Raw genomic sequence first — 27,708 nt, forward strand, 5'->3', positions numbered from 1 at the left:
TTGTCTGTCCACATTAGTACCTTTCCTTTTTAGAATTTCAGCCATCCTTTTCATTTTAAATAGGTAGGGGTAGAAAAGTGATTAGCTCACGTTTGACCTTGCAACATTTTTGTGCAATTTGATAAACTAAAGAATCAGAAACTGAAAAAATGAACATCTCTGATTTCTGTCAAAACTCTGTATCATTACATACCTTGCAAGACAGAAAATTAATTACAACAGAAACAATATAAGAAGAAACATTGTATTTTCCAAAAGGCAATTAGTAATATTATAGAATAACAAAAGTTTAGTGGTACTTTGTGTCTAGTATCTAGATCCTAAAAAAGTTGCATACTAAATGCAAAGCTGAAAATAGTATCAACTTCAACAATTTAAAATAAGCGTTTCTTTAGAAGACGGAACACGTTTAATTCATAACAGATTATTTCTTATAAATTAAGAACATTACTACTGCAATTATGAAAAATTGCATTCTTAAAAATAAAACCTCAGAAAAATTACATGTAATTTAGGAAGAGAAGGAAGGCAAACCTAATCAACATAGGAGAAATACCTGTAGAATTACTTGCCTTTTTCATATTTGTGCAGCTCCATTAAAAAAATGCAGACAAGACTACAAAACAGTCTTATTATTTCTTACCCAAGTGAATGAAATTATCTAAGGAAAATAATAATTTTATTCTGTTTTTACCTTTGCAAATGGTAAACAGTCTTTATCTGCTTCCTTGTCTTTTACTTCAAAGTCATAAAGTGCTTTGCACTGCGGCGGAGGTTGAGGTAAAGGTTTAATAATCTGAACAAAATTGGTAGGAAAAAAGCCATGGATGCCATTCACTTCTCCATGATACCAATTTTCATCCACCTGTCGACGCAAAATGATGATATCTCCTTTACTGAATTTAAGATCGCCAGGTTCTTTTCCCTCGTAGTTATACAATGCTTTGGCACATGGTAACTGAGGTACACCCTAAAGAAGAAGAAAAAAAAATAATTGTTTGAATTAGATGAGTATTACTAAGTACAATTTATGTTACGTTCCTTGGGAGACGATGAATGAAGCTCTATAAAATTGAAAAGTAAAATTATACACAGTAACATTATTTTATTGCAATTATTTTTTTACCCAAACTTATAGGAAAATCTTCAGTTCTATATAGTCTTAACATCCCCCTAAATTTCATTATGATTTTCAGTAATGCTACAACATTGCTAGACACATGAGAGGAAAAAAACCTTAATATTTTAACCCTCATGTACTAATTCACTAAGCTTAAACATTAAAAAGAATCCCAAACAAACTGGAAAGTATCCTGACCGCTTGAGAGATCTGACAGAAAAACGCTGCAAGAAAATACAGCACTAGAATAACAAATTTGCTATAAGACCTTTAAGGCATTTCTACCTGACTTTCTCATTATTTTCCCCACCTTATTTATTTCACAGACACAGGACTCTAAGGATGAGGACATAAAGGAGGTGTTTTCCAGCTTGAAAAACAAGTCTCACTTTAATAAAGGTGAGATATTTCATCCTGGAACAACCATTTAGATTTAATTATTTATTTAAAAAAAAGTCAAAAAATAATTACTGGGGAAAAAAAAAAAATCTCTTGAAGGTGCGTATCTTTGGGTTTTCTTCACTTGATTCCTCCATAATATCTGAAAACTATAGATCATTGATGCTGCTCTTGAATGCAAGTCAGAAGGATTACACTGTAATACTGTGTCATCATCTTCCCTTATACACATTGCAGGTGTTATTTTTTAGTTGCTCAGTCTGTGCCTCCAGATTTTGCAAGAGTGAGCCATAAACTGCAACTCTAGTATCAGGGCTACTGCCTTCAAAACTCTCTTTTCTCTCCACCTTTCAATACCGAGCTCACCCCCTTAATGATACAAACAGCAGTAACCTGCATTACTAAGACAGTCTTTCTTCAAAGACAGCATTTATAGTCAATCGGAGCACAGTATTTCACATCTTTAATGCTATCCCTTATGGAAAAGACAAATTTTTAATGAAATTTAACATTGGCAGTATTATTCACAACATCTACCCCATGGTACCTCTCTCCTCGCAGGCCTTCTACCAGCTCAGATTGTAAATTGGAGTTGCACTTGGAGTATCTCAAGAGGTACACAAACAATGCATGGCAATTCCCAGAGGGAATTACTGGTCAGGAGACAGAGTGCTTGATAATTTATTTCACATTTGACACTTAAAATTTTGTCTTTCAGTATAATCCAATTTGTTTGGACATCTTTAATTTTTGTGTATGATTTTATAAACAGATTAATAGTTTCATGAATGGATAAATAGTATCTTAAAGATTAGCTTGTTTAGTAATTTTCTTTCTATACCAGTCAAAGGAAACCTGTATGTATATACGTAGGTACAGATGAGTATGATTTACATATGAATACAGGAGAAATCACAGTTCATTCTACTGCATCTGGGATGGGTACTAAAACTATTATATTAGCAGGATCCATGCAATTGTTCACAAAGACTGCTGATCTTCAGACTGAAGCAAACAATATTTTTCTTCATGATCACACTTAACTGTCAGCATGTAAACTGTATAATCGGTGCAAAAACAAATAATCAGTGCAGCATGTAAACACCACTGGCATATGCTGTATAAACCTGGATAGGGAAAAAGACTAAGACATCAACTTGAGAATTTGTGGGCCCTGACTGATTGAAGGGGAAATTCATGGCCACAATAGGAGAATTAAAAGATACTGTATGTTATGTATTTTTTAGTCCTATGTGCTCTCTGCAGAGTAAACAGAACAAAGGAAGCAGTCAGTGTAGATGTAGTTAAGGACAAGTGCAGAAAGAGAACTGGGGGGAAGAAGGCAAGCTGGAAGCAAAAAGAAACAGCTCTACACAGCAGAAGAAACACTCCTTGCTCATCCATTTCCATCCCAATAACAAACAAACAAAAAAAAATTACAGCTGTTCAGTGATTACAAGCCAAAGAATTACTTGGTAGAAAAAGGGGCCCAGGCAATTATGGCTACTACAAGACATATGCATCTCTCTTGCACTGGAGAGAATAGCTGGAGTTCTCCCAGGAATCACCCCGTTGTCCCAGGAGAAAGCTTTCTAAGTCCCCATACACAGGAAGAACTTGAAGATTAGCTGTGTGTATAAAATACAGTCGGAAAAAAAAAAATTTAAAACCAAACAAACCCAAAACAAACCAGGAGTGCCAGCACAGCAGATCATGCCGAAGCGACCAAACTCATCAATTAGTCATCATTTCATTGTTAGAACTCAATACTGCGTTTATGTAACTTATCACAAAGCCTTCCACAAACAAACCTTCACTCAAATGTACAAACATCTGTTTATATTTTATAGGAAGTTCCTTTCCCACTACATAGGTTGAGTTTCTGCAAAGCTTGTTTCCCACGTTAAATGAACATGGTTCCAGTCCATAATTTCAAACAGAACAAAGTTCAACAAAACACACGCTTAGTTCTCAGTCAGACTGCCAGGGATTAAAGTGAAACAGTTAAACAACTCAGAAGGGAAGTAAAGCGAATGCCTTTTCCTTCTGCCCCAGGGGGAGGATGGAGTCAGAAGGAGCGGGTGCGATGGGGAGCGTCGTTCTCAGGGGTACGGTAGGAACGGCCCTCCAGCACCACCTTCATATTCCTCCTCCTCCGAGCAGCCTGGGAGCCGCGGCTCACGGCCGCTGCCTTCTGGCCCACTGCAGTTAGCAGCCTTGGGCGGCTTCGGCCCCCCTTCTGCCCCTCTGGCTGTTCACCAGGAGAGAAGGCCATGAGGATACACTGAGCTGGAGTTTACATTTCATTCCGTGTCTCTCACTTGGCTAAACATGAAAGGAAGGCTTTGGAAGAAAAACTTTGCAGCCTACCCTTAGGTTTACAGCTGCGATTTACCCTGCCAGCTCTTAGAGAAAGCAAGAAAAAAACCAAAACAAAACACCAAAAACCCAGATAAAAACCACTTTAGGAAATTACAATATAAAACCCAGAAAGACTCCACACAAAATAGGTTTCTTAGAATTATTTCCTCGATCCCTATGCAAAAACATTTGAACTTCTAATGCTACTGCCGATACACAAACTGTTTAAATTCATTTTTAGCTAAAGCATGTATATACATTCATTTCACATGCCAGATTCCTTTAAAGAAAATAAAATAATAATATATGCTGACATCAAAACAAAGGGCTTAACAAGAATATGAAAAAATACATATGCATTCATATATATGAGGCTAGGGTCCCTCAGATTTCTTCTCCCAACCCAGATAATTTGCTTTGGAAACCTACAGAATTCGCTTACAATTTTCTTCTTTGGATTTATACTTTGTCTTTAGTCACCTTATTCTGAACTTTACTCTTATTTTTTTTAAACAGACGATATGCAACTGTATGTATTTTTAATGAGCCAAGAGAAACTTAGGCCTGCACAGAAACATGAGATCTGATTTCCTTTTAAAAAGAAGTTTCTGTGGCAGAAGCCCAAATGTAAATATGCTTACACTGGCATAAAACAGTGTTCATTGTATAACTTACTGCATTTGGAGAACCAGCATAAGCTAAAGTAGCAAAAATAGTAAATCCCCTCCCAAGGAAATGAATGGAACAGATACTGGGTCATCTGCATCTCCAAGCCTCCCCGGCTGCGGTGCTGCTGGTTGTCACTTTTCCAAGCAAGCAAGGCATTCCCTGTTCTCAGGCTGTGAGACTGGGATGTGGCCTGGGCTTCCCTGCAAACCAGGTGAATTCACCTGGAATATCTATGCCATTTTCACCTGTTTGAGGTTCTCAGACACCAAGTGGCTTCAAGAGGCCAGGAAGTCTTCTTTTTACAGAAGTAGGACAAACAAAAAAGATTTCTGAAACCGTCTACGTGCACAACCAAAGCGCTATCAGCCTCCAAAAAAACTGACCTGCTCGGACACCTCAGCAGCAGTTTTTGCACCTAGCTTTTCCAAATAACTTCTGACTTTCTTTACAGAAAATCTAAAAACTAGAAATTACTATCATTTTGATCCATGCTATAAGAGGATCTCTAATAATCATCAGCTATTTGCAATTTTCTTACAAATAAAGACAGCAGAATGATTTTTCTTCATCTATCTTTCTCTCTTCTTTCCATGCAGTTCTTAAATCAAACCAACAGTCTCATTAATAACCAGGACAAGATGAGAAACTATTATGAAAAATCACTAATCACACTGCAAGTATAGTAAGTCTAGTGCTACAGAGGTGCTTTTATCAGTCTAACGTTTTTCCCCCCAAAGAATCAATATTGTGAGACATACTTGGTTGCCAATAAAAGTTGCCTTTATATAAGGAAAGCAGCTTGTTAATATGCTGCAGCCAACTTGTTTACAAGGCAGATTTGGGTTGAGTGAATTCCTTACGTGTACATTCTCCGGTAGGTGCAGCTATACCTGAGATTTCCTCTTCAGACTCCCAGCCATTCAAGCCTTTTGAATGACAATACTGCTTCTTGTAATCTTCTAGTCCATTCTCTTTCGTGTTGTTGCCTTCTTGACTCAAATCTTTCAAATGCTTCCTTTTCATTACTTTTTTTAATGTGTATTTTTGATTTCTTGCCTTCTTTGGCCTTTACCAACCTGTCCAGTCCTACACGCAAGAGCACCCCATTCTGAACTGTGTCTTTCATCTTGCTGGCTCCAATATCTGTTTTCAAGTCTTAATGTAAAGCCATCTGATCCGTCTAGTTCCATTTTCTTTGTTTCAGCTTCCTTTGTTCTTTCTGTACCTGCATTTAAATTTTCCAGTATTTTGAGACACAGAGCTTATAAGAATACTTCACAGAAGACCTTCTCAAACTGCTTATATTAAAAGATGTGTTTCCTTTAGTAGGATTTCCTTCTAAAGGAAGGAAACATGCTCCCTATGTTAAGCTATAGGTATACTCCTTTCACCTGAACAAATTAAGTACCCAGTTTTGCAGAACACACCAACCTAGTGGCGAGAACATTTGAAACCAAGTCTCCCCACTCCTTTTTGAGTTCCAGAACACAAAGTGTCTCCATAATCCAAGAAGAATGTTAAAAGCTGGCTCCCCGTGTTTATTTTTCTCATCTAAGGAACAATACAAATGAGGTCAGATTTGCTCAAAGAAAGGCTAACTCAAGCGTTATTAATCTGTATCTGACACTAAATTGTTAGTGGAATCAACTGTACGTACTTCTACCATCAGAACTATCTTGGGAGCCTACAGAGGTTATCAGTGCAAACAAAATTATTTCTAGTTAAAGCACCTTGGAGATTCCTGCTATCTGAATGATAAAAATTTAAGACATTTTTATGGCAGGAGGCTGTATCAAGTTGCCTGTATGCTGTAATAACCACGAAACCAAACCTTTGGTATCATCTGATATGAATTACTATTGCTCTACTAAATACAGTGAAGTAGTATTTTTACATAACAGTTCATGAGATTAAGGAAGAGAATAATGTTACTGTTGGTAAGTATATTAATTTCTAATAGTTTCTAATTATACAGTTGTACTAAATCTCATTTTTTTCAGCACACACAAAATAGCCAAACATTGGACTCTAAAGAGTAAAAAATTTGTAGTTGTTCCGAAATGCCATGTTCAAATATGGATAGTTGCAGCTTGGTATGGTTTTTATTTTATTAGAAGTAGGACATGTTGAGCATTGCGAGGAAACTAGCTAGCCAGGCTACCCTGATTAAAGAGACCAGGTTTGAAACCCATCTGTGTGTAACTTAACCGTGACCTACATAACAATGATCATTTTGAAGAAAGATTACTTTAGGAAAAAAATAGGATGTAGGATAAAAACCACAATCAAGCCAACGTATTTGTTATGCTTTTGGAAAAGCTGAACAACTGCAATCAGTAAAAATGTTAAGTTCTTGATAAATGAAGAAAGGGGATTATATTTTTACAGATTATTTAATTTGACCATCAAGTTAAAATTTATTTAGTAGACCTGCAAACCTTCTCTGCTGCTAGCCAACTGTTACACAAGATGGCAGATTTTCTCTAATGCTTATACATGATAATTAACACCACTACTAGCTCTAGATGTAATAGTGTGTGACATATCAGAACATATCACTCTTCATTAATTTCCAGGTTTCAGCCACCTAACGCAGGTTGAAACGCCAAGCACTCCTAGAGCCCTTTGCCTGACTCTTTTGAGGACTTTATCAGTTAACTTTACTCTTGGTAACTTGCAGAAGAACTTCACAGCACAGGCTCAGAGAAACCCTGTATTTTGTAATAGAGGGGTAGCTTCGCTGCTCATGCAAACAATTATGTGTTCTTTTGAGGCAAACTATCAATGACCTACTTAAAGTAGCCAGTTTATGAAAATCCTTTTTGCTTCCTTTGTCTAACAGCTTTTAGAAGAAAACATTTTGGCATTTCTTTCTTGTCTGATGTCAAGAAATAAATATAAGGTTGTTTAATGTAAGTATGAGCAACTCTCTCCCACAAAGTTGTTTTGAAATTAAAAGCTGGACTACGGGAGAATGAAAGGCATTCAAAAATGTTGCCTTAAGGCCTAAGCAATCAGACTAATAATATGGAAGGTTAGAAAGGGACATTTACAAAGCTTTCCAAAGGCACTTAGCCCAGTCCTTTCTGTGCAATACCTGTGTTTTTGAAAACTTTTTTTTCAAATGAAAAAATTAGTGTCTTCAGAATGCTGCTTTCTTTCCTTTGCCTATCTGAAATGCAAAGTTCTCAACTACTTACTTTTCCGAGGCTTGCTAAGTAAAGAAAATTTTGAACACTTCCCACTAAACTAAGCTCTCAAAATAACCAAACAAGTAAAAAGTAGGAAAAAGGAGAGAGGAGAAAAGGATTATATATTGCACACTGCATGTCCCCAGGTATTTTAACTGTATGCACTTGATAGGTTAAAGAATGTTTCTTTCTACGTGGGGGGGGGAAGTGTGAGGAAACTGTTCTGCACACAAACCTGAGAAGGTAACTTTCAAGATGCAGAAGAGAATTTGGGTCTGTATTCCCACTGATTTTGAAAAGGAAAGCCAAAGCTTATCAAACAATTTCATTCTGACTCTTTAAAAACATTTTGATTGTTTACTACACAAAACCATTTTGCTTTGAAAAAAAGCAGATCCTTCTAAGAATCTAAACGAAACTTTAAAGTGTGTACTATGTAGAGCTAAGATGTTTATATAAAATAGTTCTTTCCAAAAGCAATGATTTCCTTTATAGATCTGCTTTTACAAGCTGTTATACCAACCTATCGTAACTATTTGCTCCCCATCCAAAATCTGTTACAGCAAGAAGTGTGACAACTTCCCTGTGCCAAGACAGATTCTTAAATATCACTTTGTTTTTTTGCTTGTTTGTTATATGAACATAAAATCACAAAACAGTTACTACAGAAGAGGCAAAAAACACCCCTCTGAAAACTACCAAAATACAGACCACAGCTGAGTGTTAAATTCTTTCCTTAAATTCATTCTTACCTGGCTATTGTGTAGCCTTCTCTTTTCACTCTTCATTTTAGTTTCCACATAAACTGGAAACTACACATCTTTGGCATCCTTTTGCTGCTGCTTAAATTCATAGTTATCCTGCTAATACAGTTATTCGGAATATACTCTCCCTGTCAAATGCAATCACTTAAACAGGTAAGCTCAGTATACACTCTTCTTTTCCATTGGCTTAGTGGGAGGCAGTTAGAGATGCCACAGACCTCTGTATATCCTTCCATAAACAAATAAAAAGCATCAATAACTGCAACTGTTATAATTTGAAATCTGTCCCACTAACTGAACCACCATCTAACCTCAAAACAACTTTTATCAATCACCAGAAAGAAAAAAAAAAGTTAATTCAACAAAACATTCACAAAGTAACATCTTGCTGTAATCTATATAGTCTGTATGGCAGCCATACTATACATGACAGCTGATGAGAATTTCTGCAGCCCATGTAGTAGTTAACAAAGACATACGGACACAGTCAACAGCAATCTCAGAGAAAGGAACCATCTTGCAATGCTAAAAACATCTCCCCCCCTTTTTAAAAAAAAATAAAAATATATTAACACAAAACCTCACTGCATTAGGAAGAAATGAAAGGGATTCAACATAACCCCATAGGGTACTGCTAACACCTAGAAAAGATTCCATTATTAACATGGTACCACTAGTTTGTGCTATGTTGGAGTAGTGGTAAGAAACAAATAGAAATGTCATCTACCAGTCTTAACATGGCTAATCAGAATACACATCTTCTCTTTCATTTTTGCATTAAATATAAGCCATCAATATTGGAAAAGTAGATCTCTTACTGACCACATTTAAAAGTCTCTCACAAATCTGCACTTTGTAACACTACTTTACAAATCACTTTACAAAACACATTCTGTTTGCTCACTTTAAAAAAAAGTTAATCTATTTAGTGCAGAAGATTGGAACATTTGGTTTATCAATGAAGCACTGGAACACGGGAGGCCCTGTCCCTACTTCAGGGAACTGGTATTTTAACACAAGTACCAAAAGCTCCAGAGGGTTTATCAACAATGTAAAAATTTCAGAGTAATGCTCTGTTTTGTTCTAAAGGTTTTTACACTCTGAAAATGAATGTAAACAAGCGTCTCTCATTGCAATGTGAAAATGAATATGTTTACTTGTTGCACCAAGAAAAGGAGAGGGAATTCCAGGTGAGAAGACAGATTGAAAGAATAAATGAGAAATGAGATTGCCAAGAGCAAACTCTTACTGTGCTTTGAAGGTGAGGAGTTTGAACATGATACAGGAGCAAAGCCAGCAAATGACTCTGAACAAGGGAGTGACTTGGTAAGACTACTCTTGGTGAGATTAGAGTGAAGAAACATTCCTTTAATCTCTCAAATACTTTGCTGCCAAAAATTGAGCAATGGGAAAACACAGAGTTGCAAATGAAGAAGTTGCTGCATTTTTTGATGAAAACCTATCCAGGTTGACAGACGTGACTTTTTATCTGAGCATGCTTCACTTTCCATGATGATCAAGTGCTAATGTATTCCCCACCAAAGCAGTGCAAGGTCTAAAATTAAAACGACCCTGTCAATATTAAAAAAGATAGTAACCATACACAGCTCTCCTATCTGAATCTGATTTTAAAAATCTGAGCTAGCATCTGACATTCCACTACCTGCAGAGAAAGTGTTTTCAGGTTTATTTTCCATCACTTCCACTATTTTGTAAATGTTCAGGTGCTTGTCCAACCTTCTGGATGAACGAAACACCACCATCATACATCCTTCTCAGGTATTCCCTGCAAACTCTTGTTCCAGGATCTGGACGGACTTTCACCAAGCTTGATTTGGGACTGGTACCATGTCCTCCTCCTCCTGAAACCCCCTCACTCTCATGAAATTCTTTTGGAATCAATTTAACTCCTTTAATAATCCTGACTTCAAACAGCCCCTTGCCTATCGTGGAAAAGAAAAGGTGTTAATTTTGGCTGTCACTGTAGCATACACAAATATATATCCACTGCATGCACAGACTAAATGACAAACTCCGTTTGCTATTTATTTTTACTTATCCTTTAATTTTTTTCATGCCTCAAAGCTTCCTAGAATAGATATTTTTTTCCAAAAACATTTTTATGGTACTCTACTTGAAGAGGCTGGTCAGTCTTTCGAAAGGGCAACTAATCCTAGCTGAAATTACACTTTCCGCCTCCCCCCTACCCCCCCAAGATAAATGTACCTGTATGCTCTTTACTATAACAAAAGAGGAGAGTGAGCCAGGAGAATGCTCCATTAACATTTATATCTTGTGCAGTGACAAACTGGAGTTTGCACTTCCTGGTTATTTCAGCCAGACTGTAAAAGTAGACAAACAGCCTGGTGCAAATGAGTATCTGCTCAGCGCAGTACTGCTAGGACAGGCTTGAACCCATAATCCCTACAGAGAGTACTATGCTTCACATTTCATATTGCTCAAATGAATACATTTTAGTGTAAAAGTATTAGCATAGAAAACAAAACCAATCCACAAGTCTTGAGTTTATTGGGTCTGAATTGGTACATAGACATTTCCTAGCCATACCTTGCATCACACTCCCCTCTGCTGTCACTTGTACCTTTACAAGCCCTTTCTACCAGCCTCCATAACCTCCCTGGCCTCTGTTCTGCCTGAGCTTTGCATTTCTTAATCCCATTCCTACATGCTCAGTGTTTCCAAATTCTTCCAGCGTCATCCATCCCCACTTCCACCTCACTTGGCCGGCCCAGCCTTCCTGCAAGCCCACCCCACCACCCCCCACCTCTGGCTGCCCCTGACCCTGAAGATTAATTGGCTCTCCTGGGGCCGAACATTACTCTGCTCCTTAACCAGCAAACAAATTTCGAGCAGTATGTGACTACCTCTCTGTACAGTACTGCAGAAAACCACATTCTACCTGTTCATGTTAATTAGCCCCTTATCCATTAAGACTTGCCACTGGTTTTAGCTGGGAGCTCAGATACTTAAGCAAGGTGTCAAACTCAGTTAATCCAGCAAATATTGCCCAAGTTTTCTCCTCAGCTGCCCAGCTCTAGACTGTCCTTCACTGTACAGGAGTGCTTACTTTACAAAAACTAGCAGCTCAAATACAGCAAAACCTCTCCTTATTGTAATTCCACCATCAGAGGCAGGGAGAGTTGCATACGAAGTACACACAAAGTAGAAATAGATATTTCAGGACAGACAGGAAAGGATTTTCCATTTTGCTTTCAAAACCAGTTGTTTATCCAAGAAGTTTGTTTTGTTTTTAAGCGTGACAGGTAAACAGGGGTTAGAAACGCTAGGCAATAAGAGGCTTAGACCGAAAGGATAACCCGTTCACCTCTCAGTATTTTACCACAGAAAAACTACCAGAACTTAGGTCCAGGGAGGTCTAGTCAGTCTGCATCTGCGTTGCTTACAGCAGTTCTGCTCCTCTAGTTCACTTGCACTGTTGACATCATATTATTAGTTGATTACAACAAACCAAACAGATTTCTTCATGCCACAGAAAGTAGAAGCGTTTCAACTACTGAAATGAAGGGTCTTTCAGCAACTGCATTTGTGTTCACCGCAGAAAGAAGAGGAAACTTGAAAGTAACAAGTTGATCATGACTATGCTGTCATAACACAGATTACTTCTCTCTGTTCACAGATTATTTCACTGGGAAATCTTCCCCCATCTTTTTTGTACTTGGTAGACACTGCCTCAAAACGGTAAGCTTTGAGTATTATATGCAGAAAGCTGCTTCTTGAAAGTAGTCCTCTATTTCAAAATACACATCCTTTCTACTTCAAACAACAATTTAATAGCAATTCTGTCCTGTTGTCATATGCGTTTTCCTAAAAGACCTCCACCTCCCCAAATGTTATGAGAAGTTTAGATGTTGTTTTACAAAATGGCTACAAAGTATCTCTTGGACTTGTACCACAATTTCCAGTCTCTGTATCTATGAAAAACAAGCTTATACTAGCCTGGTTTTGGTTTTTTTATTTACTCTCAAGTACTTGGAAAATTTAAGGAAGAGAATTTTTTCCATTTGTCTATGATATAAACACAAAAGAAACAATCCATTCTTTGATCCAGTTCAATGAAAATTACCATTTTCGTTCCCCGACAAAGGGGAATTACTTATAGTTTATACTATTAGCTGTTTTCATTCATAGTTTTCATTTCTGTGTTCATGCCATAAATGAAAATATATGCTTCTATATAATGATCTTAAGTAGCTATATGTATGACAAAGTTTAATAAGTAGTATATTCTTGTACATAATTTTTTTCATTTTGCAGCAGTCTTAAAATATTTGAACTGCACTACTTTTTGATGAAACTAGAATGGAAGATGTGCTCCAACAGTGATTTACTGTTCCAATATTCCCTGGAATCAGAGTAGAGTCCACTCAAAGTATTACCTCTGAAAAAATAGAGGCTGCGGCCATCAAGTCCTCAGCACCCACCATTTTTCTTCTGTGGATCCATTCCCACTGCAGACTACCTGCTAATAGAGATACAGCCAAAGTTTTCCCAATCTAAAGAAGTTGTTAGTCCTCTGGTTGTAAAATGTGGTACATGCCATGATCTCCAACATTTTCGTTGAAATAATTAAAACAGTTCTCACTCCAGTTTTTTCCATGAAAGTTCCATGATATCCAGACAGATTTTTTTCCAAAACCTGCCTCCAAAGGATAGTAAAACTGCTCAGATAAAATCACTAACGACACAAAGGGGCTAGATATCAGAAACTCTTTTGCAGGAGACAGTAAGCTCTTCCACAGGACTGAGACCATGTACTTTTTGAGCAATTTTAACTTCTAAAACTTTAAGGAGCCTGTAAGCTCCTACTGCATAAGGACCTCCTGCCTTTGAGACTCCATAGTAAGCAAATTAATAACCATCTACTTACATTAACAGGGAATGCACAGAATAATTATGTTCCACAAATAAATTCTCAAGAGCAACTTACAAGAAGTACAACTTTCTCATTTAGATAAAAAGTATTTTAATTACGTGGTTCAATCGTAATGCATTATTATGGGAAAGCACTGCTTTGGAGCCAAGAGTTAAGAATCAGATAAGACAATGAAAGGCTGACGACTCTTTAATTCTCTCTCTTAACTATTCATGCTACTAAACTGGTTGAGATATATTTGGAAAGCAGAATTCAATTGTCCTGCTTCAGCGCTCTCTGATTCAGACTCCAGCAAGGCCTGATGGAAGACAACTCCTCGAGCAGGAAACTCAAACTGAAACTCCACCACTTTTTGTCACCTTGCTAGGACAGCTTGCACCTTAAAGTCTATCGCTAATGGAGTTGGTTTTTCTCAGCTCTTGTATAAGATTGTACCTTATTTCTATAGAATCAAACTGATCATCTACTCTTAAAAGAAACACAATAGTAGAACCCCTGTGAATTGCAACTGCATTAACACGGCCCTCAGCTTTGTAATTGTTCTGCTCAGCACATTTGTGTGAATTGGTGCTGACGCAGAAATACTGTCCTGAATAAAAAGCCATGAATTCATGTAGGTACAAAACTTACACATGGTACAACAGCGCTGACATGAGGTCAATGTACATGCCATTGTCACATGCATTCAACCTTCTTGCAAGGTAAATACTCTTCAACCCACTGACTTTAGCTCAAAGTGAAACAAATTATCTTGTAAGCAACAAACCTCCCACATTTCTCCTAACTGTCCTTCCTGTCAAGTTTTGTTGACATTCCAATTTTTCCTCTTTATTCACTCAACTCTGTTCTCTCTTCGTAGGATGGCTGAGGTTTAGGATTTGATGTGACCTCAGACACAGTTTTGGAAAGTATAATATAGAAATACTGATGTATACCATGACACATTCTGTCCAAAATTTGCTGCCTTCAACAGAGCTGGCTTGTAAGTCTGTCTCTGCACTGCCTGAAAGCCTGCATTTAAGGTTGTTTCTAAAGAGCCCATTAAGCCTGTGATGCAGAAAATCACTTTTGCCAGAAAGGCACCAAGTCTTAAACTGAAAACATTGACAGATGAACAATTTATCCCTTCCATTAGGAGGCTTCCACTGGTTTACTATGCTACAAAGATTTAGATGCTTCTTAAAGTAGTTGTGTAACGCACAGTAACTGTAGCCTATTATTTACCATCACTCTTCTGATAACGTAAAGCTGTGATTTGTATGAATTGCTATTCCTTCTTTCCGCCACTTGCTATATGACACTGTTTTTGCTAAATTTGTGGGGGTTTTTCAGCTTTAGGAAAGTAGCCCTTTTGAATCACCAAACGTATACATCAGGGGTTGCTGAACATAATTCACTATTTTTCTAAGAAACCAATAATTTGTCTTGAAATTCATTCTGACAGCCCATAATGACTGAATTCCTGGACTAGGAAATTATACTTTGATCATATTTTACATGTTTCAATACATTCTGTAAAGTAAAATAATTATCTGTATTTTTAGAAACTATTATGTTAATACAAGCTGCATAAGATCTTCAGAATAAGACTACTGTACTAAAGAATTTCAGTTTGAGACACTTCTTCCTTTATATTACATTAAGTGTTTAAGGAGTAAATAATTATTCTCTTTTTTAAGCTTTTTAAAAAAAATGTTTTTAAAGAGTTGACATCTAATTACACATAATCCCTCTTTGCTCTTTTCTTCCTTCCAATACTGTTTAAGGTCTTCTCATGTTTCCCAATAGATTAACTTTTCTCAAGTACAAAGTTCTGATCCTATTTCATCTGTATCAGTTACAAGTCCTAGACGAGACAGAAGCCAGACTGTAAGAATAAATACAGAGCGCCTGCGAAGGTCTATTCCTAATTGCATTAAAAATCCTTCCAATACAGCAAGCTGTTGTTCACAGCTATCTGTAGGTAACTCCAGTTAAAGAAATATATTTCCAGTATTCTCTACATCGGAAGCAAACTCTGGGAAGGTATTTTGAAATCTGGACTTTGCCAAATCAGAATGGCTACATTAATGTTACCATTAATGTCGCTGCACTGCACCAATGTAAGATCTCCTCAGTATCAAAGAAGGATCAAGTCACATGAGCACAAATTCTGCATCTCTGCAATATTTGCGCAGAACTGGCATATGAATAATTACACTTGTGCCAATTTTCACATGCTTCCATAATTCAGTCACATTATTCCAGTTTCTCTGACTTTCAGTCTTCTGATTTTTTAGTATTTACTTCAAAACTCTAGGCTTTACAGTTACTTAAATGTATACGCTGATGTATTCACAAAGAAATGTAAAACTCTTCTAGCTACAAAAAAAAGGCCACAAAGTTAATGCTGCAGTTTCAAAACCTAAAAGTTAAATTGAAGTTAACTCCAAACTTGACTTTCTTCTTTTCTTTAAACATGAGTTTGGAAGCTCTCCTCCCCCTGCCATCCTGAATACTTTAAGTTGCTGGTAACAAAGACTAAGTAGTCTGTAACATTATTTATGAGACCTGGAGTACAAGAAAGAGACAAGAAAACCACATACCGCCACGTACCTTTCAAAGCATGCTTTGTCTCCTCTACAGGCAACTCAAATCTTCCCTATTAATAGACTTGACTGAAATTTTCTCTGGATCCCTTAACAGTCTTTATATAATTTAGGAAGGAAAGGCCAAAGGAATACCCTTCTGTGATAATGATCATAACAGGGATCCTTATTTACTAAAATTGTAAGACTTTCCACATGAAACTACTTTTTTCAGTTCCCTGGATTCAACTCGCAAACTTTGCAGACTGAGGAGGAAATCTAAATGCAAAAAAAGCAGCCATGGATTTTCTATCTAAACACAGCTTAAGATGCAAAAGCAAGGCTACTACAGCTCTTGTTTTCTGACATACCAAATAAAATACAAAGAAACAGAAGAATTCTTTTTAATAGTATGTTGGTTACCTATCATAAATTCTTGATAATGTTAAAAAAATTAAGAATATATAAGGTCTGTATAGAACAAAACTAAAATAATTTTTAAAGCATGTGTCTTCATTTTATATTTACAGTTTTTTGGGAACCCCAAGAAAAGTCTCTCATGGTACACATCAGGGCACTTTCATTTATCAGTCATGCATCAGACAAAATATGTTGCAAATTTATTACATTGCCTAAAGGAAATCAAACCTATTATCTCATTATTCAAGTGTTGAAATTTAATTTCCTTACAGTTTTTAGGTCTACATTAGCAGCTTATATTTAAACTTCCAGATGAACAGTAAATAATTAGCTCTATATAAAAATGGGCAACCTTGGCAAGATGGTGTCTCCAGTGCTCCTGGTATCACACTATTTGTGTGCTTCCCAAACTTTCAGCTGGGAGTGCTAAGTCCATGTTCCTATTTGTTTTTGCAGAGCTATACTGCTCAACAGCTGGCTTTTCCAATTAAATTATTTAGATGTCATGACAGGTCAGACACTGCCTCTCCCCTCCTTTAAAAAAAAATAAAATAAAAAAATAAAGTAATAGAAAAAGACATTTCTAGAAATGACCTGCGATTATTTTGTGCGGGTAAACACAGCACTGGCTTAAATGGCCTCTGCAAATACACCACTAACTAGTTACAAATAAAAGCTTCTCCAGATGTGTAAACCAGTACAGTTTGGTTTCCTGAATTCTCTTTGCAGCTGATAAAAGCTTCTGTGTGAAATGCTATTTAAATACAAGAAACACTTAAAAAAAATATTCCTTAGCAATTCAATCTACATCTGTAACATTGCCCTAAAATTAACTATACACAAAAGTCTTTTGTTTAAATTCAACATGAGTCTTTGAACATTGTACAGAGGAGCTTAACATAAAAACTGATCAGTAGAGACTGTATTTTACAAATCAGCATTGTCATCAGCATTGTCATCATTACCAATCAGCATGTATTTCAAAAGCATGGCACTGATTGATTTTCTTTTAAAATATTAAAGACAACAATAATAAAAGCCACACATACTTTGGAAACTTGTTCTAAACAATAATCGTTATTGTTAACATGTGCTCTAAACACGAACTAGAATATAAACCTTAATAATGTGGATGAAAATTCCAAGATCCGATCATGACTTTACGAAAAGAAAACTATTTGTATGAAGTGTTCCATGCCTGCTATGGAGCCAAAGGCAATTTTTAGCTTGGTTACATTTGAAAAGGAATCCCTGTGGTCTTGGCCAGCTCCATTCCCCTCTCTATCAAGCTGCATTAAAACAAGCAGGCGTGTAAAAAGACCAAGTGCCACGTTAGTGCCATCCTCTGCGGCTGCTGGCTGCTCCTTGAGGTTGTGTATAATTTGACACCAGCTGCAGGCATCCCTTTTCCAGATAACTGGACATAAAGGACAGCAATAAAGGACACTAGCAAACCCCAAATACTGTGGGACCAGTTAACCCAGAGGACATGAGGAGCCATCACAGGTCACTGCAGTGTTGGTACAGGCCTAAATCTTAAGTCTAATGAAAATAAGCAACCTTCTTAACCAGAAGAGACTTCAAGTCGGAATGCATTTCAAGAAAGTTACATGTGCACAAATTGGAGAAATAATGTAGATGGTCTTCCACTCTCCCCTAGCCAAAGGAGCAAGGGAACAAACCCAGTTCTTTCTTTTGCTTGGGTTCAGTGGTTTGACTGTTGCAGCTTATCATCAGCTAATATTCAACATATTGAAAAAGACCAATCAGCCAGTAAAGGGAAAATTGCTAGAAAGCAAACATTCAGGCAAGGTCAGCAACGCACAAACTGAGGCAATGGGATTCACCTGGTCTCTCTAGTGAAAGACCCATGCTTCCAGATTACCCCAGCACACACTAATCAGTGAATGAAGCAAAGTGATCAATGTCCATTATCTTCTACTTGTTTTGTTAAATAAAATTATCTGCCTTGATAGGGAGTTACAAATCCAGCCTCCCTAAAAAAAAAAGCTCCAAGCTGAGAGAGGAAGAGAACAGTAACAGGCAGACCCAACTGCATAAAACCACCATCAAAATCCAGGCTGCAGCAGCCCTGCGGCTACCCAAGCAATGACTGCCTCACTTCCCTACTAAAGGGATAGAACATGCGTCTCCTATCGTAACGCATAACTCGCTCGCCAGACAAAAATAAAGCAAGTCTCAGTTTGTGAAATGTGTTACAGGGTCACCACTGATCTTAAGGACTTCTGACAGGCTGCTCAGATTAGGAGATCTGCCTAGCTTTCAAACCCCATCCTGCAGTGTGCCAGGGAGCCTCAACACCCCTGCAGGTCAGAAAAACTAGGAGCCACTCATTATTTAGCTGGCTCTTCATAAGGACCAGGACTACCCAAGTACTGCCACATAAAAGCTCACCTTACAGTTTCTGGTACAAACCACATTGTACTGACTTTAGCTTGGTGTGTTTTCTTAAGCTGTATCTAAAGACTTTAAATTTGTCAGTCATTCACCTGAAATAATTTACTGCCTCTTCTGAATTGTTACTGTTACATCAAGGTGGCTTCACAGTCGGTAAAGCAGGTTTAGGTCTTAAAAATACTGGACAGATGGTGATGTCTGCTTCTAAAACATCATGTTTTATCATGCCAATGAACTTCAAGAACAAGTGCAGAAAAAACCCTATGCTTAAAATCTTGTAAGCTACACTTAAAGCATTCTACAAGAATTGACTATTTTCTCCCACTCAAAATACACTTTTAAAGAAAGATCGTACATCAAGAGGAAGAAGGCAAAGGATCCCACTCTAGTTTATTTTCAAAGAGGTCATCCTCCATCAGGTCATCCACAACACAAATTTTAATTTTCCAAAAATGCAGCTGACGTTTTGGAACACACAATGTACTAAACTACTTGCTTTCTCTAATCAAAGATAGACTATTCTGCCATTATATCACCCCTAAAAGATCATCTTAATGGTACTACTTTGTGCATCATATTGCATTAACAAAGGTCACCTAAAAAGGTTACTAAAGTTAGCTTTTTTTTCCTCCTTATACCACATTGTTACACTCAAGTTAGTCCAGTAAAAAACTCAAAGTTGAATTTTTGAGCCTTGTTTTACTGTATACACAAATGAAATTATGCTAATATATATAATGCTAACATTTTCTCAACTTTAATCCTCTGAGATTGTATCAATAGTCAAAAAAAAATTAGTCAGAACAACTCTGACTATATTTCAACTGTATAAAAGAAACATAGTTCTATCTTTCTCCAGCCATGTTAATTATTTAAGTTTACTTTTTTTTATATATACATATATATATTCACACATACACAGAGGTCATAATACAAAAAGATTTGCTTGTAAACCTGAATGTAGCATTTGAAAAATTCCTACTGTCTTCAGTTCCTAAAGCTGAAAGACAGTACTTCATTTCTCAAGAGTTTTAAAACTCTACAAATCATTTCAAGCAACAAAATTCTTCTCATATGGCTGTTTGGTGTTTAGTAGGTGAAAAATTATATTTAGCTGTGGCTCCATTTAAGTAGCTGTACTATCCCTGTGACTGCAAGTACAAGCCAGCCTCTCTCCCCCTCATGCCTTTGCTACAAGTGCTTATCCCTGGCACAGTTAATTACTTTACAGGCTAAGTTAAGGGTTTTCTACTTCTCCACTCTTCAATTTTATCTTTTACTCTTCATAAAATTAATAGCTGTTTCCAAAGTCTTCTAAGTAAGAATAATTTTTCTTTGTATCCTATCCTGATAGAGCCTCCAAAATACCCAGCATAATAAAAAAAGAAACTATTAAACTTCTAAAACTGTTAGTTTAACCCTTTACATTTTAAGGGTGTGGATTAGCCCCCCAATTTCTTTTTTTCTGCAACATTTGCCGAACAAATTCTTAAAACGAACTTCTGGGGCTTTATTTTTACTGTATCCAGCAATTAGTTTATTCCAGCAAAGACACCAATTCCACATCACTAACTCTCCAAACATTAGCTGATTCCTATTGCCTTGCATTTCCTACTACCCACAACTATTATTTATTTAAATCCCTTGAAACCTCATTTGTTTCCACATAGCGAGTGGGGAAAGGTTTTGGACAAGTAGTCTGTCTAAGAGTAGAACAAGAGGCTTCCATAGCACAAGCACTCCATACCAAGATGTATGCCTTCCACATCAACTGAGCAACAACCCATCTCCTCAGGGAGTTCAGCAATTGCTCTGATCAAGTAAGTGACAGGTATTAGTCTGATCAACTGGTCCCTTCCAGAAGCATCAAAAGCTCGATTTTGTTATGTTTGGTCCAAAGATGAAGCAGCAGTGATGCCACAGAGCCACAGAAACCTTTAGGCCAATCAGCATTTTAATTTATTTGATTAAAATATTTATCAAATAAGGAACTTAAATCAGCACTTCACTAAAGAAATGAAGGATGGGAAAAGAAGTATGGAAAATGAGGTGAGGACAGGAAAGGCATGCACTGTGCAAGCTAGGAGATCCCTCCACAAAGTTAATACACCATTTTTATATTAAGAAGGTGGCTAATGATAAGACACATTGCAACACAAATCAGGATTTGAATCTAAAGACAACTTTTTCATAAGCTTCAGAAAGTGTTAGTATTTTGCCTTGGCTACAGACTGAAATACAAATCATGCAAAGGTTTACTAATTTTCATAAACTGGACTGATAAGACTTGGCTGTCAGAAATCCGGGAACATACACATCTCTCCCCTCATCCTCCACATCCTACTTGAAGGCAAATATCATTGAAAAGCTAATGGACCATTTAAAATAATTGTGTTAAATACTTCCCCATTCTGACAGAGTATTTTGAAGTCTGACTCATAGTTAGGATTACAGTATTTGAGGCAGGCAACTGAAAATGGAAAAGCTACTGCTCATCAGCCTAGCTATTTTCTATATACTGTTTGTATATTAGCATTTCAGAGGATCTATAAATTAGAAATCAGCCATCTCCAGATGTACAGTGGGACTCTGGTTACTCAGAAAAAAAAAAAAAGACAAATTATGTCAGGAAATCCAAGAAAAACTAATGACTATTTCAAAAAAAATATTTAATGCAATAGGTAATGACTATGTTATTATACCTTGCAAAGTGCTTTTTAAAATCCCAAGTGATGATTTAAAAATGCTCACACACACATTTACACTTACGGCAACGCGGCAACGCACACAGACATCTTAGAAATTCCTTGTTATTACATGGGTACTCAGCATCCCTATTACAGCAGATTTTCTGCATTTTATTATACCCATACAAAAAAAAAATTTCTCTCTTATTCTTCTGTTTCTCAAAACAAATAAACAATGTAAGGTTACGGTTTAGAAGTTAGTCGGTGTTACCAGAAGCCAGACAGAACATTCATTTCTAGGTGAACAAGTGTTAGCACTCATTCATATTTTGGCACAAGCTAGTTCATTAGCAGCTTGATAGTAAAAGCAGAACAGCAGTTTTCTGCAATAAAGGCCTACTACGCTATTTGAATACGAAGCATGTTTCGGACAAGGCAGAAAAATGAAGTATTTTAACATGAGTTAGAAAATGCACAATTTTCCATTCTGATCCCTCAAAACACGTACTTGAATATGTTAGAGAAACAAATTCACACAGTTAAAATGTAACTAACTTCCTTGGGAATAGGTTTCCATTTTGCAGACGCATTAAGAGCTCTGAGTCTTGGAAGAAAGCACTTGGAGAATGCTGAAAGTTAGGGTTTGTTTTGTTTTCTCTGAGTATTTGTTGCAGGGAAGAAATATGCTTTTTTGTTGGCCCTCATTTTTCCCAGCAGAGAATAGCTGCTACTGTCCAGCGTTTAAATGACCTCTGCCCTGCCCTCCTACTTTGTTTCCCTTAGGAATGTCATTCATCCTTTTGTAACACACTGCAATTCATTATTGCCTTACTTTTTCCTGCCACTTTTGTTCTGGTGTTTAAAAGAGAACATTGACACTCTTTGGGTCTAAGGCAAAAAAAAAACCCAAACAATTAAAAGGAAATCGTTGAGACTTGGGAGAACACTCAGACAAATATTCATGTTGCGCTCCAACGTAATCTGAAAGTCTTTAACCATAAACTTACCAAAAGTAGTCAGTGAACTAACCATAAACACAATGAAATACATCTTGCTCCCCCCCCCACACCTCAGACCAATCTCTATGTGATCTTGATATACTCACACCTTTCCCTAGGAACTCTGAATTTATTTAGTAGAGGCATAACCCTTACCTACACTGATAGAATTTTCACAATATATTTGCACCGTTGCTATTGCTACTTCTGAAACACTGGCCCTGAAGAACAAAGGCTGACCTCCCGCTTCAGTAACACGCTGACACAGCTGAGCCAGTATTAGCAAAGATGGAACTTTTTTTAATAACCACTCCTCACGTATGCAGAGGTACAGTATGTTTCTTTGAAAATTTCTTTGAAAAAGTACCTGAAAGGAATAATTTTAACTTACAAGTCTAAAATACAAATGACCTTCAATTTCCTCAACTACTAGGCAGTAATAGCATTTTCACAGCCAGCAATACAGACTAATAACGTTTTCCTTGACCACAGTTCTTTGCCTAAGACCAGTAAAGATATTAGTAATAAAACACAAAACCATCCAAAGATTACAGGAGAATGGCAGCTGCAAAAGCTTAAAATTTTAAACTACCCTAGAACTCCTACATATTAAAATATACTTTGGTAATAAAACCTAACTCTCAGAAATACATGAAGTGGGAATACGAAGATTAAAATAAGTGTTCTGAATAATCCTTTTTAAAAATAAACATTACATGCAAACAGTTATGAAAAACTTACTATTACAAAAATGATACAAAACATTATTAATGACACTGTTCACATTGACAGTTTAGTCAACACAATGAGAAAGGCACAATTTAAATCTCTGCCAAAAAAAAAAGGAAAAGTTTCTAAAGGATGTGGATGAGGAGACACTGAAAAGATTCAAGATTACAACTATCTACTGTGAATCAGCAGCCCTGGAGGGGAAAATGTTTCTTCTCCTTTTCTTTCAGTTCACCAGATATTTCTCCCCATGCCTGTGCTACACACTAGCAAGAAAAATGAAGTCTTTGTTTCCCCTTTTCTTTTTATTTATAGTTCTGTGGCTCCAAAATCTTGCAGTCTCATGCAATGAAAACTGCCACTCGAAACATTACAACATCATGTCAAATCACACGAGGTACTTCCATATCATGTCAAACAGCTTGCTGTGGAAAACCAGAGGCCTCTCTTATAAAAGGATAGCTGGTATGTTGTACATGGTATTTCACTCTTTACCCTTTTTCTTTTCTGCTTTTTTCAGTCCCACTTAATAACCCAGCTGCCAGTCAACTTACCAGAGTCACCAGCGAGAGGGTTTCACACAACCGTGTTAGCTGGTTCCTGCCGCCGAAGCCAACATTGGGATTTAAAATGTTCCCCCCTGCAATCCGTCCCTCAATTCAGAACATCTCAACTTTTGAAAATAAATAAGTGCAAAGATCAGCCCAAATCATTTACAACTTTGCCAACTGGCTCCTCATTCCTCAGGCTGCAACCCTTGGCAGTTTAGCAGAGCTGCTCTCCTTGTCTGCCTTCCAGCTGCCTGCTGGGATGAGCAATATTTACCATCTTGCTCTTCAATCAGAGGGCAACAAACAGCACGAGTTAAAAGTGGACCAATTCCCATTCCGACGGGAGTATTTGAACTACTGTCTTTAGGGAAAAAATTCAAATAGCCTCCTACATACTCACCAAAACTTGACATAAGAGTAGCTTTAATCTTTCAGACGCAACAGTGAAAAGCTCCAGCCACTTCACAGGAGAAGCAGTCAACAGCCCAACAGTGTGCGTCTTCTCTACACCCCAGCCGCTAGCAGCACAGAAACCTGCTCTGCCACGAGTTTTCTTCCTGGAAAACTGTTCAGCATTTTAATGTGGTAATGCAACAATGCAAGTCACTCTCTTTGAGGGCATCGTTTCCTTTCAGATTAATAGGAACCAAAGAGAAATTACATTTTACAATTACAGTCTTAAATTTTATGTTCAGATGCCAACATTCGGGACTAGATGTGCGCAGGCCTGAATGCTTGCAGAACAGTGTAAAGGATGTGTAGGAGGAAGGTTCAGGGGGCGCGATTATTCCCACTCCTGCAACTAAAGACAACTCTGCCTAGCTAGGAAAAACTCAAGTTTTAGCCCTTCCTCCATCATGGAGATGAGGGAGGACTAAATTCCTTTTAGGTAATACTGCTTTTACAAGTCAATATGGCTTACATGCTGTGATTGCCTTGGATCAAAAATTATTTAAAAAAAAAAAAAGAATTATAAATTCTTTTCTGCACAACCCCACGTGTAAGGTAACATACACAGAATCCATCAGACAAAGAGGAATTCTAATCATGTTTAGTGTGATGTGAACTGCGCTCTATTTTTAGATTGCAGGAACCATAAACAGTTAATACAGCTTTTCTCCTTAAAGTATCACATCTATTCTAACGAAAGGCTTTTGGCTACTACCAGATGACAAATAATGTAAACTAAAACCACAAGAATGTCTAATTAAGAACAATTGGAAACCGAAGGAGCTAACTTCAGTTTGCTTTATTTCTTTACTAAAACAGGTAAGTTTTTGAAGCAAAACACTGGGCATAAGTAAAAATAAAGTCTCCTGTGCCAGGACATTTTACAATCATTAACAAATTGAAACTTCAAAAAAGAACCTAAAAAAGTCAACCTACTTCTGACTTGGCTTCTGGAAGTCCCCAGTATTTAGGAAACAAGTCTGCTTTTGAAGGACAAGGTGACAGTATGAGGCATACAGCTGAGAGGCTGTAAACTTTTCCCCTGCTTCAAAGAAGAATAAATTTGAAGGAAAAAAAAAACCAACAAACAACTTAATTTTTAATTTTCTTAATTCACAAGTGAAATTTACCTAAAAAAAATGTAGTCAAAAGTAGGAGTCATTTAAAAGGTTCTCATGGAATACAGAAATTTCTGAGTTTGGTGATTTAGGGGCTTTACTTCAAGTAGCAAATGAGCTTAAAAAAACCCAAAACAAACCCACCCTCAGTTTAAACAAAAAGATTAGATGCCACAGCTCATGGTTTACATTTTCTGCATCAAAAGTTGCCTAAAGCAACCCAAAACATTCACTACTATTTTAGATATTTGTTTACATATTTAGATATTCATAATAGCATGAGAAGAGGATAGTGAGACTTCACACAAGGAAAGCAAAACCTTTGAATTTGATCAATCTCATGATCATCAGGAGCAACAGGGCATAACATTTCTTGTGCTTTCGCTGATCACTTGAGCAAAATTTGATAGCACCTTTAACACCACATGCTGAAACAATGCATATGTATCGACTTTTGGGAAAGATCATACTCCAGAATTTTTACAACTAATGTGGTAACGTACACCATCAGTTATTTCAACTCTTTCTATTCCATGGGATAAATCTTTCTGTTCCACAGGATAAATCTGTATTTAACCTCCAGATTGCACTATCCAGTCCAAAATGAAGCATCAAGCTCTGTGGGTAAATCATGCTTATTACTGATTAATTTAAGAGTATCTAGCCTTCAAAAAAGCACCATGCCAAGGGAAAAAAAAATTCCATTTGTACAAATGGTAGCAAAACAGATAGAAGCAACCTGTTTATCTATCACATATCTTAGGAAACATTCAGTATAAAGTTAAATCTGTACAGCTAAATTCTCAAAAAAAGAAATCAAGATATTAACTAGGCAGAGAAGGGTGGTTCTTTTCTATTATGTATCATACAGAAAACTTTATGTTGAAACTTGGGTAATCTCTGTTTTCAAATTTTTACTACTACTGTAAGGTATTATACTTAATCTACAGGACGCTCTGCAGTGATTTACTATGTATTTGTCATGTGACCGATTAAGGCTTTATCGATCTAAGCACAGTAAATCAAAACACACATGTACCCAAAGTTTTAAAAACTATTATAAGTTGACATAATGCAAGTAATTAAAGATTGCACATGAAAACAAGACTGTAAGCTAGTCTAATTATAACTTTCTGAGGTGAATAATCAACTGCATAATTGTAAAGCTGTACACATACAGCTAGAATAAGACCGTTTTTCTGCTTACTGAATGTATAATAGAAATATTTAAACATTAATTAAAAATTTCACAAACACAGCACCCCATACTGTTAATCGAGTTTAAGCTAAAAAACCCTGATTTATATTCTATAATCTACAGGAGGTTTGTAACCAATTTTGCGAAGACTTGCCTATGCTCTTTTAATACTCTGCTTGCCATTTGGAAATTTCTATTCATTCCATTTCATCAGTACAATGATTTCCATTTCAACAAGCATGTAGATACAATCTTTAAAAATTCATTTATGAGTAAGCAACCTTAATTTCTTCTGTTACAGAGTTCAAGAGCAAAATATATCATCTGAAAAATACCACACAATATTCTAGCATAAACACCATCAATATGCAGTACTTCCATGTTTGAGATTTCTTATCTATCACGCCCACAAAGGAGATGTAAACGTGTTAGAAACGGAATGTTTTCTAAGTATACAAATTATACGTGCTCATTTCATTAAAAACCAGAAAGAGGTACGCAGGGTTTTTTGAATGACAAATATCCAATAGAGAACAGATCTGCTCCACTTACTATTTGAAAAAGTATTTTTCAAAAAACAAATTAGGCCTCAAAATACAATTAGAAAAAACATGTCAAAAAACCAGCTCTACTTCTGTTTGCTGCTAGTAGTTATCTCATTCATTGTTTTAGTAACGCAAGTCTACTCTTACAATCAGTACTTTATAGTTCCTGTCACAAATACCTGCTTATGTAAAACTGTACTACTTTTAAGACTTTTTGGGATGTAGTAATTTTTTAGTTAAAAATTTAGCATAAAAGAAAGCACATTTAATGTACTTAATAAATGAAAATAATTTAGTTCAGCGAGCTTTCTGTAACTTACAATTGTGAGATTTAAGTGCATAAGCTAGAGAAATGCATTATTTCTTTTCTAGGGCACCTGGATGTTCCCTCATTCCAATATCTAAATGCAGCACAAGGTAATTTCTGACCCCCCTCAATGTTAGGTACAAACTTGAAAAAAAAAAAAAAAAAAAAGAAAAAGAGAAAAAAGAAAAAGAAGGTACTATATTCATTTCACAGATCAAGAACTAAAGACTAATTTACGCTCTCTGGAAGACATTACTACAGCATCTAAAGTGTTATTGCCTCTTTTCTACTCCACTTTCCT

The 27,708-nt window shown here is 36.7% G+C and overlaps 1 protein-coding gene across 1 annotated transcript in view; it reads right to left on the reverse strand.

Annotated features, from left to right (window-relative positions):
- Positions 1–27,708, reverse strand: part of SH3RF1 (SH3 domain containing ring finger 1) — an 89,047-nt gene that overhangs the window by 40,064 nt on the left and 21,275 nt on the right. Inside the window, exon 2 of the mRNA XM_009635322.2 lies at positions 695–970. Coding sequence (XP_009633617.1) covers positions 695–970 — 276 coding nt within the window. The remainder of the gene's footprint in view (positions 1–694; positions 971–27,708) is intronic.

The sequence above is a fragment of the Egretta garzetta genome, unplaced genomic scaffold (assembly GCF_000687185.1).
Source record: "Egretta garzetta isolate BGI_Z169 unplaced genomic scaffold, ASM68718v1 scaffold593, whole genome shotgun sequence".
Lineage (NCBI taxonomy): Eukaryota > Metazoa > Chordata > Aves > Pelecaniformes > Ardeidae > Egretta > Egretta garzetta.